At 39.6% G+C, this 10,762-nt stretch overlaps 1 protein-coding gene across 1 annotated transcript in view; it reads right to left on the bottom strand.

Annotated features, from left to right (window-relative positions):
- Positions 1–10,762, bottom strand: part of fryb (furry homolog b (Drosophila)) — a 50,989-nt gene that overhangs the window by 29,100 nt on the left and 11,127 nt on the right. Inside the window, exons 8-21 of the mRNA XM_032533231.1 lie at positions 8,447–8,615; positions 7,978–8,070; positions 7,607–7,705; positions 5,690–5,791; positions 5,097–5,200; positions 4,603–4,711; positions 3,997–4,083; positions 2,747–2,918; positions 2,526–2,658; positions 2,042–2,149; positions 1,697–1,823; positions 1,282–1,395; positions 819–983; positions 112–198 (exon numbers count right to left, since the gene is read on the bottom strand). Coding sequence (XP_032389122.1) covers positions 112–198; positions 819–983; positions 1,282–1,395; positions 1,697–1,823; positions 2,042–2,149; positions 2,526–2,658; positions 2,747–2,918; positions 3,997–4,083; positions 4,603–4,711; positions 5,097–5,200; positions 5,690–5,791; positions 7,607–7,705; positions 7,978–8,070; positions 8,447–8,615 — 1,669 coding nt within the window. The remainder of the gene's footprint in view (positions 1–111; positions 199–818; positions 984–1,281; positions 1,396–1,696; positions 1,824–2,041; positions 2,150–2,525; positions 2,659–2,746; positions 2,919–3,996; positions 4,084–4,602; positions 4,712–5,096; positions 5,201–5,689; positions 5,792–7,606; positions 7,706–7,977; positions 8,071–8,446; positions 8,616–10,762) is intronic.

Here is a 10,762-nt window from a genome sequence, read left to right as displayed (position 1 = left end):
GTCTAGACCTGCTCTTTTATGAAAAGCGCAATGAGATTACTGTTGTTGTGATTTAGCGCTATATAAATAAAATTGAATAAAATTGAATTGAATTCACATAAATATACTTACAGAGTCAGAGACTGCCACATGAACAAAGCTGTCCATTACAGCTGGGCTCAGCTGGTCCATGACCTCAATCATGGGTTTGTCATCATCCTAGAAGGAAAGACATTTATAGAATAAGCTATTTTTATAACTGCGTCATACAATGTGAGAGAATTCACAGGCTGCATATCTAATCCCAGCTACGGTCAGATAGCTCTCCTTTCATTATGCTTTTTCCACGTCCTTTCTCTCTTAGTAGACATTTGCCACCAGCTGCTTGATACATGTTGATAATATTTGTGTTTGTATTGAGTTGTTTATTCATCGTTTTTTTTTCTTTTCCATTTTTGGTTTATAAGAAAAAAGTTTGTAATGCCATTTTTGAGGGTTACAAATGTGATTAATTTTTTTGTTTCTTAACTTATACCTTGTTTTTTTTTAAATATTTTCTTTTTCCTTTGAGATGGGTAGATTATACATATATTATTATATATTATATATATAGACAGGTTAAGATATATAAACTTTTGCTTTAGCCTTAGCACTTTAGTGACCAATTACTGTTTGAGTTTACACTGTGATATGGTTAGAATTATTATTTTATGATAACTGACTAAACTAACTACTTAACTAAACTTAAAAGCTGTACGGAAGTTTAAAAAATGAGAGAAGCTTGTAGATTGTTCTCCGCCATGTTTGTTTAGTGAAGATGTGAGTTTCCTGTGCTGTACCTCAGCATGTCCCAGCGCTGTGAAGAGGCAGCGTATTTCTCTTAACACACCGACAGCCAGCTTCCTTGTGCTGATCTGACACGAGCAGAGGAGCAGCAGAGCCAGTCCCTCAACCGCATGAAGCACTGAGCAGTGAGGGCTTCGCTCTGGTAATCTGGGACTGGACTGATGGAGACAGAAGACCAAGAGAGAGTGGGGGAGGAGAGTAAGAAAAGAGTCACAAACATTACTGTATGTCACCTTGTTTGACCAGTAAGTAAAACTTTAGTTGTGGCAGTTGACAAAAACTTGAAGAATCCCAACTCCCTTTCAGCTCATCATTTTAGTCAACCATCATTGAACAAAGTATTTAAAAACAAAGAAAATAAAACAACTTGTAATGGCTGAGATATTGCACGGGATGTGTGAACAGATATCTGGCGGCAATGTCTGTAGAATAAGTTTTTTTTATAAAACTACAAACCTCAACTCCACCTTGCGTCTTCCCCTGGAGCTGCAGCGCTAGCCTCCACTGTGTGAGCAGCTGGAGAAGGAGTTTCACAGATGCATCCTGCAGACCCTGATGGGTGTCTTGAACCTGGAATAGTTTGGAGAGGAATGTTTATAGAAGGGCTGCCATTGTCAATATTTAGTACCAAACAATTAATATTTGTTGGTAATAAGGATAAAGCCTTTTGGATCACTCTTGTTGTGTTTTTCCTGTGCCTTTACAGAAACAACTTCAACCATGGATAGGTAACTAGGGGCAATGCCGTAATACTATTTTTTTCTGTTATCTAGTGTTTATCAATAAACCAAGCCTAAACTCACGTGGAAAGGAAGTCCAACTAACTTTTACTGTCTAGGTAGCTGCAGGTTTCTGTCAAGTTCATTTATACCTCGCGCAAAAGGAAATGTGTGTAACCAAACAGGACGTCCTCCCTCCAGTCTGAGAAGTCAAGTAACAAGCTCTGCAGGGAGTTCTGGGAAATAAGACGAAGCTCATCGTCCATGTGCACTGTAAGTCTGAGAAATAGATGAAAACACATGAACAGTATTGAATGAACAAGATCTTGTTGTGGGACCTCACTGACAGAAAGAGAAATCTCTTTAAAATGTATAAAAATATGTCAAATGATCATCTGTAACTTAATGGAATAGACCTGAAATAAACATATATGTTTTAACATAATTAGCAGGTAATAACAGGCATTAAGTCAAATATTAATCCTTCTCTAACTCACCGTGAGAGAAGGTCAATGAGCTCAGGCTTGGACATGGCATCAGGGAGAATACGAGGAATGGCAGCCACACATGTCCTGAACAGGTCGATTTTAGGCTTCCTTTCACCACTGTCAAAGATGGAGGGGGACGTTAGGCAAGCTTGCTTAAGGCAGGGAAAGTTAGCCATTTGTTACTCAAAATACAGTTATGTCATGTTTGCAAAAGATAATACTATACTATACTACTATAGACATGCAAAATATATTTATCACATATAATAATTTTGACAGGCATTGTGCAAAAAGCTCAGTTGTCACTCAAATGACAAAAGAATGGTTAACAGAAATATTACTCTCCAAGGTTGTAAAATGTGAAGGCATCCCAAAGCAGATTACTTTTGTTTTGTATGATGCTGTTTGTGAGTTTGTTGTTTCATTTAATGTCAATAGAGACTGAAGTGAAAAAGGCAAAAAAGACACATTGCTGCACTTTGTAGTTACATACGTGATCATGTCCTCTGGTTCTTTGTTGAGCATCTGGACGCTGGTGAGCATCATACAACGACCCACCTCCTTGTCCAAGTGTCTCAGGATGTTGTCCAGAGCCTTTCGCACCTGGGAGTAGTACAAGGACATGCCTGTGGAGAACAGGAAGAGACAGTTCATGGAGTTAGAGACTACATTCAAGTTACACTAGTTTCAATGCCTACAGACACACACACACACCTATTAGTTTGGCTTCCTCTTCAGTAAGCGTCTTGCTGAGATAAGTTTTCTTTTTCTTCAGAGAGTTTCCAGAGGGCAGAGTTGCTCCTGTGTTGGGCATGGGAGGCTCTCCGTCCTTCTGTTGCAGAGCATCTGCTATCACCAGGAACGCCCGGAGACCTATGTTCATACGCTGGAACACAGATAAAGCACAACATCCTCAACACGTGCCAGAGAGTCTGTTTATCAAGAGCAATGTCAAATTTGTAGCAGGGATGGAGTTAACGCACATCACCACAACAGTATCTTACTATCTACTATTGTGTATGAATGTTTATTTGGGAAAATTATGTTTTTTAAACATTCAAAAGGTCAGTGCCTCTCAATACAGAATTGGTTTTTCTATTTATAAGTGATCTTACAGTGTCTGTAATGTACTATTACAACATGTATATGATTAATGGTTTATATGTTGTGATCTCAAAATCCTGATTACTGTCTTACTCTAATTTTAAAAACAGGAGCGGAGATATTTTAGGCCTTTTAAACAGTCATTGTTTTAATTTTAGTTTTATGGTGTTTTATTATTGCTTGTCAATTGTTATCGTACTCTGGAAACTGTTTTCAACTCCCTATTAACTGTAGCCCTTTGAGATTTCCTTTTGAAATGTAAAGGGAATTATAAATAAAATGTATTATTATTATTATTATTATTATTATTATCTTTCAAATTCCAGAGATTCAATAGTGTTATGCTAGTGACGGCTAATTTGGCTTTAAGACACTAGCCTCCAGCAGAGATTAGGTGTGGGCTACAGAGGTCTGGTAGGCTCACTTCTTTCTAACTCCACACCCGCAGATTTATTTAATTTTCAAACGTGTAGTCTTCAGCCCCAACTGGCGCTGATTGAAGTGCCATCTATTGATGCAACAGACACTTTCTGCAGCCACAAAAGGTATTATGCAACTTTTTGCACATATGCATTAGTGCATCCGTAAACAGACTTTAGTATCACTGGAGTCCCACATTTAAACTGCAGTGATTTTAATGGATTGTTTCTGTTCATATGACCAGAATCCTGAAATCCCATTGCATATGATCAACCCCAAGTGGATCTCTTTACCACAGCTCCAAAGGTCCCTATTCAACGCTCCAACAGAGAGCACCCCATTCTTTACCATCCTCGCTAACTGAAGACTTACAATAAAAACTGGAATCATCCTTGTAATATGGCGAGGGGATACACTGTAAATCTGTGGGCTCTCTTTACCTCTGGGTTAAGACTGAAGGCTTTGGCAGGTTTCCCAACACTCAGCAGGTCAAATATGATCTCCTTCATGGCGAAATCCAGCCTCTCCTGAACAGAAGACAAACAAACTGGTGTTACAGGATTTCAGAGTTAATGTGGTACGAGGCAGTTAGTACATTGACTGTATGTCACCATTGGTGCAATGATGGGACATTTTTATTATATTACTGATTACAAAAAGAAATAAGAAATAATAAAAAGAGATGTAAGGACAAGACAATGTATGGATATAATAAGTGTTTTTTATCTATATGTGTTATTTACACCAAATGTCATATATACAGTATTTTTTGGCAATCATGTATTAACAGAGAGACTGTGGGAGAAGGTACTGAAATTATATATGTTTTAGCTTTTGACCAGCAGCTCCGTCAACTGAGAATTTTAGATTAACCAGTATTTGTGTTTCTTAGCACTGAATAAAGCTTAGAAGTTGGCACACTGTTGGTTTCACACTAAACACAACAAATTCCACTTCATTCTCATGTGCTTTGACCTAAAGCGGAGAGTACCAACTTACATCTAAGACTTTATGTGCATGAGAGTGTGTGAAACTGTGACACACACCTGTGCAATAAATTGGATAATCTTGACAAAAATATTAAGGGGCATGTCTCTGGGTACAACACTCCGACTCCCTTTGGGGAACAGAGTGGAGGTGATCGACGTCAGCCGACTGAGGGAAGAAGGAGAGACAAGAGTGATTAGAAATAGTTCATGAACCTCAGGAAAATTGTTCCATGTATCTCTTGTTAAGGATAATAAATCATGTCCACATCAATTTTAGGAAGCATGCATAACACCATAACAATGCTCTGCCTTTCACAGAGTCTATTACTTAGTTGAGTTAAGAAGGAAATCTGCAAAACACTTTACATTAGAAATGTTAACAGCACAAAAGAAGAAGCATAAACAGAGCTAAAAACTTAACTTGTTCATGGTTATTAAAACAAGGTATCGCAATTTAGCGAACAATGACCCATTGATGATAAAGACTTTGCACGATTAAAGTTACATCTTACAATTTGTTGATGAGAAATTTAACCACATGTGGCTGTTACCTCTGTGTTCCAGTGTTGCTCTCGCACTTTATTCGGATCATGTAGACCCACAGCAGGCGGTAGAGTGATTCTAGAGCCACACGTGCCATCTTGGGGTCTTTATTCTGCATTTATGCACATGGAGACAAAAAGTTATTATGTTTCACCAGGAGTAGTATTTCACATACCTCCATCTTACAAAACATGTTTCACAGGTTAATTCATCTCAGCTAACATGACAAACACAGACAAGGCATTCATCATATATTGTACCTTACAGACATGGGTTTTACTGTATGCACTACATAAACTGCTTTCTCTGTGTACACAGTGTGATCATAAATAGTGTGATCATAAGTCTTGTACAGAAGTCTTTATGACACCCATAAATCCCTATGTTCTTAACCTGCAGTGTTTCCCTTGAGGCAATTCATACTGATGGTTGATGTTAAAGTTCACTGTGTTGTGCATGTGCCGTTTGTCCCTTTGTCAAGACAAAATTTATTGCACAGGCTGCATTATTTTTGTGTGCGAGTATAACACTGCTTGTGATCTATGCAAATAACCCCTACCGGTAATTCTTGCATTTGCATGGTAGGGAAAGAAAGGTTCACCTTGAGGTTTGAGAGGCAGTAGTTGAGGAAAATGTGCCATCGGCTGAGAAAGAACTGCTTCTGGCTGACACACAGCAGGCAGGTCACCAGAGGATACAGGGCCTGGTGTTGAGAGAGAAGACAGATGGGAGACATTTGCATCAGGCACTTTAAATTCAAAGTATATTCACTCTATATAGATACAAAAAACGGATTCCGGCTGTCTTCCTCACACGTTTTTCAAAGAAGTTTTGGACTGAAATTCAGTGAAAAATGTTTTTGTTTCAAGCTAAAATCTAATTTCTGAGCTCTTCCTTCATCATTTAAAAACTATAGGCAATTACATTAGCTTTTCACAATCATGTTTGACTTGTTTCAGGCCTCATTAATCCCTCATTAACCTGATTTGTTTCAATTCTCTCTGGAATTAAGTCCATTTAACAAAACAAAACATTTTACATTTTTCTTTGATTTATCTTGCCAGTGGGTTTCATTAGAAGAATGGGTGAGTCTTACGTTTACTTCATTTATTGAAATTGTGAACACCTTTTTTCCTCCATTTCATGCACAAAATTAAAGCAAAAGTTTGAACAATACCATTACAAGTTTATGGAAAACTTTCAACGTGAAGTTCACATACAAGAATTTGACTTTGGTGTCCCGTGTGTTCAATCATCTGCTATGCAAGTCTGCATGCAGATCATTCTTAAACATGAATACCTTCAAGGACTAGTGTGAGTTCAGGTACACGCTTGTCACGAATGGTTATGGAAATGCTAGCTTGGAGGAGGAGCGCATTATTCACCTGTCTCTCCTTATCAAAGTTGGTATTCAGGTACTTAGTTAAATAAAAACAACTACAGAAATGCACCAAATTACTGTCATTCCCATCATGTCTGTCAGTTGTGTGTGAAGAGAGGTGTGTAAAACATTAAATGCATGGTTTGCTCGGGCGATTTGGAGAATGTAACAAAGGAAATGTGTATACTGGTCAAGTGACGTGTCTGCAACCCTGAGGACACAAGTCTCTTTCCCAGCAGGAGGAACCCAGGCACATATCACAAATGGCACATCAACAGCAACCAGCAATAAAACAACACAGCAGCCTTATGCCATGTTCTCAAATGGCTGTGGAATACAACTCAAAGGTGGGGCAACATTCAGGAGAAAACTAAAGGGAGCATTGCTGCGCTGGACTTCAAAGAATCGTTATCTTATTAAGTCATAAAAACCTTACTATCTTAAAACCAGTGGGGAAAAAAATCAATTTTCAATCAATTCTTTTAAGAATCTTCTAGAAATGAGTGTCTTTATCTTTACAAAAACAATAAAAGGTAGGTTATGCAATAAAATATACAGAAATTAAACTCACAAGTTTGGAAAATACTTGGTTAATTTGCATTGGAAAAATGTATTGGATTGACTGTTCTTTTTACTCATTTTAAGGAAAATACAACTTCAGAAACTAAAAGAAAATGCATAGGAAAGAATAGTGAGGAAGCTTCTTTTTACCAGGAAAGAATTCAGTTAAATTTGGTAATCCGCGAGTTTTCCAATAATCTGTTCCATAATTTCCTTAATGTGCATGGTTGAAACGTTTAGACTGTGACAAACCGAATTTTCATACCAGTTCTGACAAATCAACAGAGTAGCTATATAGCATGCTTGTTCGTTTGAGATCACTATTTTAATAAGGGCGATACACTGCATCTAATTTCCTGATTACCCGGCCTGTTTCCCTGCTGTGGGCAAATACTGCCCATCTGGCACTGCTACAAAAACTAGCATGCATACTGCATACTGCACTCCTGTCTCCTTCCCATGGAAAGATAAAAACATGCTGGAGAGTTACAGTAAGTGCTTTCACCAATTGCTGTTACTGGAGAGGAAATGAAGAGAGATGAGCAGTGAGGAAACAGAATACGAGGAGAAACTTACCAGAGAGTGTTTCTTCCTACTGGACAGGTCCAATGTGGTATCGTACAAACTTTCTACAAAATTTCTTAGACATGGCACGTTCACTTCGTTCTTCACAGTCTGGGGGAGGAAGCATAACACAAAAGTTAGTTTAGAAAACTGTTTTTACCGGACCCCAACCCTACTTGATGCGTACAGACAGATTAGACAATTCATATTGTATAGTGTACAGCAAAAAGACTAACAGACTTTTTATTTAAAAAGACAAAACAAAAGAGAAACAAAATGTATAAGACAAACAATAACTTTATTGCGACTCTTGCTTACAATGGATCCAAAAAAGCAAATGTGGAAAGGGTAGTGCTCTTGGCACTAAGATGAAATCCACTTACAGCAGCTACAGGTACAAGTATCTCCACAAAGAGTCCGGCTAATGAGTGTTTAATGTCTTTATCCTTCACTTCCAAGAAATACTGCGCACACTCCTAAAGACATAAAGAGAGAAAGAGAGACAGTGAGAGACACAATGCATGTACATGATAATTATGTGATTGCAAGGTTCAAATCCCTGTATTGTAAAGGTTGAAGGACATGAGAAACATTGTCACCACTGCATTTACCATCAAAGGGGCAATAAACAAGGCACTTTACCCCTAATTACTTCAGTGGGATTTCTCAGTAGTGAACAGGATAGCACTATGATTGCACTAAGCAGCTCCCAGACGTGAACTTCTACAGATAAAGAGTGCGTCTGTCCTATGAACACTCCTTGAGATACCTATAGCAGAGCCTCTTTACAATTTCTTGGCATGTAAATAAGGGACTAAGCTAAGCTAAGGGACCAAATGATTTCAGCACTACCTGCATGAACTGGAAGGAAGCTTCAAAGTCTTCCACAGGGTACATTTTGATGCGGAAGAACTTGAGTCCCATGATGAGGCTGATGGTGGACTGGATGACGTAAGGGCTCTGCTCCTTCTGTCTCAGCTCCTTCAGCTCGAAGATAAACTTCTTCCTCACTGCTGGGAACCTGCAGAGGAAATGGCAACCAGATGTTAACAGTCGCAATAGTTTCTGGAGTTTTAGTAAATGTTTTCATACCCAAGTCACAGCTGACTGGTGGTATGTTAAGTGTTATAACATTACTACAACTAAACAGCAAAAAAACTTGTGTGTGTTGAACTAAACTCTTACGCCACTACTCTGCTCTACTCTACTCGACTCCTCTGCCTTACCCCACCTGCAGGTGGATCACAGACTTCCTGTCTGACTGGAAGAAACGTGTGAAGCTGGGAAAACACATCTCTGACTCTCTGAACATCAGCACCGGTTTCCCTCAGGACTGTGTCCTTTTCCATCTGCTCTTCTCCCTGTACACCAACAGCTGTACTTGCAGTCACAAGTCCTTCAAGCTCCTGAAGTTCGCAGACGACACCCCCCTCAATGGACTCATTTCTGGTGGGAATAAGACTGCCTGCGGGCAGGAGATTGACCACCTGGTGCAGTCAAACCAACCTGGAGCTAAACGCTCTGAAGACAGTGTAGATGGTTGTGGACTTTAGGAAGGATGCAGCCCCACCTGCCCCCATCACCCTGGGGGACTCCACAGTCAACATTGTGGAGTCCTTTTGCTTCCTGGGCTCCATCATCTGAATATCAGCTCCCTCATCAAAAAAGACCAGCAAAGGATGTACATCCTGCGACAGCTAAAGAAGTTCAACCTGTCAAAAACAATGATGGTGCACTTTTACACTGCCATCATTGAGGCCATCCTCACCTGCTCCATTACCATCTGGTATGCTGCTGCCACTGCTAAGGACAAGGGCAGAGTGCAGCGCACCATGCGCTCTGTTGAGATGGTGATTAACTACAATCTGCTGTCTCTCCAGGAACTGTACACCTCCAGGATGCTGAGGCGGGCAGTTAAGATTCTAGCCAATTTCTCTCACCCCGGACACAAACCTTTCAAACCTGTCCCCTCCGGCAGAAGGTTGCAGTCCATCAGGACCAAAACTTCCCGCTACAAAAACAGTTTCTGCTTCTCTGCAGTTAGCCTAATCAATAAGGCCCCGGACCCCCACTGACATCCTACATCATCCTACATCATGTCCTATATACATATATATCCTGAACTTTGCTTATCTCTTAAGTATTTTTTGCACATTCTGCACTAATCCATGCAGCCTCTTTTTCTCTTCCTAATGTTATTTAGTCATTTAGTATATATGTTATTTGTTTCTGTATTTATTGTTTGTTTATTTCATATTAATGTTTACATATGTTTATTTGTTTGCACCAAACCAAAGCAAATTCCTAGCAAGTGCTATCTACCAGGCAATGAATCTTTCTGATTCTATACACCTGTTTTGCATTTGAACGTGTAAACGTGTGAACGTGTGTGTGTGTGTGTGCGTGCATGCGTACGTGCGTGTGCGCGTGTGCGTTTGTGTATGTACCCACCGTCCAGATAGATTTTACAAGCGGTGGTCTCTGCAGGCCTATCTTTAGAATGGCATCTGGAGGGGTGATGTGGAGGGAATGTGCATATGTGTGCGGTTTTTTTAGCATGCGCTTTTGCATGCTTCACAGGGGTTGCCACAGCAGTTAAGTAAGTGGAACAGTCATCAGCCTTCTGTTTAGTGCTGAGTGTTAACATAAGATAGACATAAACACTGTGATCCATAAACCAAGCTAGAAAAACACACGCATAATGCCAAGAATAAAGTATGTGCCCAGATTGTTTTTTGCCAATGTGTATCAACCTTTTCATAGCCATGTGTTTAAATAATGTAATACATACAAATAAAACTGAAAGGTTGTTAGAAATAAACAAAGATGCTTAATCAAGTGGGAAACCCATTATTCACACAGAAGACTGTCTGCATCTGCTAAACCAGATCTCAAAATGTTGACTTTTTCCATTATTACTTGATGACTGTGTTAGATGATGTGATGGCTCTGTTAGTGTATGTGTGTGTGTGTGCGTGCGTGTGTGTGTGTGTGTGTGTGAGTATGTTTGTGTGTGTTTGTTTGTGTCAGCAGTGACTAAGCCACCTCCTCCATCACAGTAATAAAACACACACACTCCAAGTTTGACAGGGTACACTTTTTCCAGATGGACACACACACGCACACACACACACACGCACGCACACACACACACACACACACACACAC

This window comes from Etheostoma spectabile, chromosome 13 (genome assembly GCF_008692095.1).
Source record: "Etheostoma spectabile isolate EspeVRDwgs_2016 chromosome 13, UIUC_Espe_1.0, whole genome shotgun sequence".
In the NCBI taxonomy this organism is placed as follows: Eukaryota; Metazoa; Chordata; class Actinopteri; order Perciformes; family Percidae; genus Etheostoma; species Etheostoma spectabile.
This window is presented reverse-complemented; position numbering and strand designations above follow the sequence as displayed.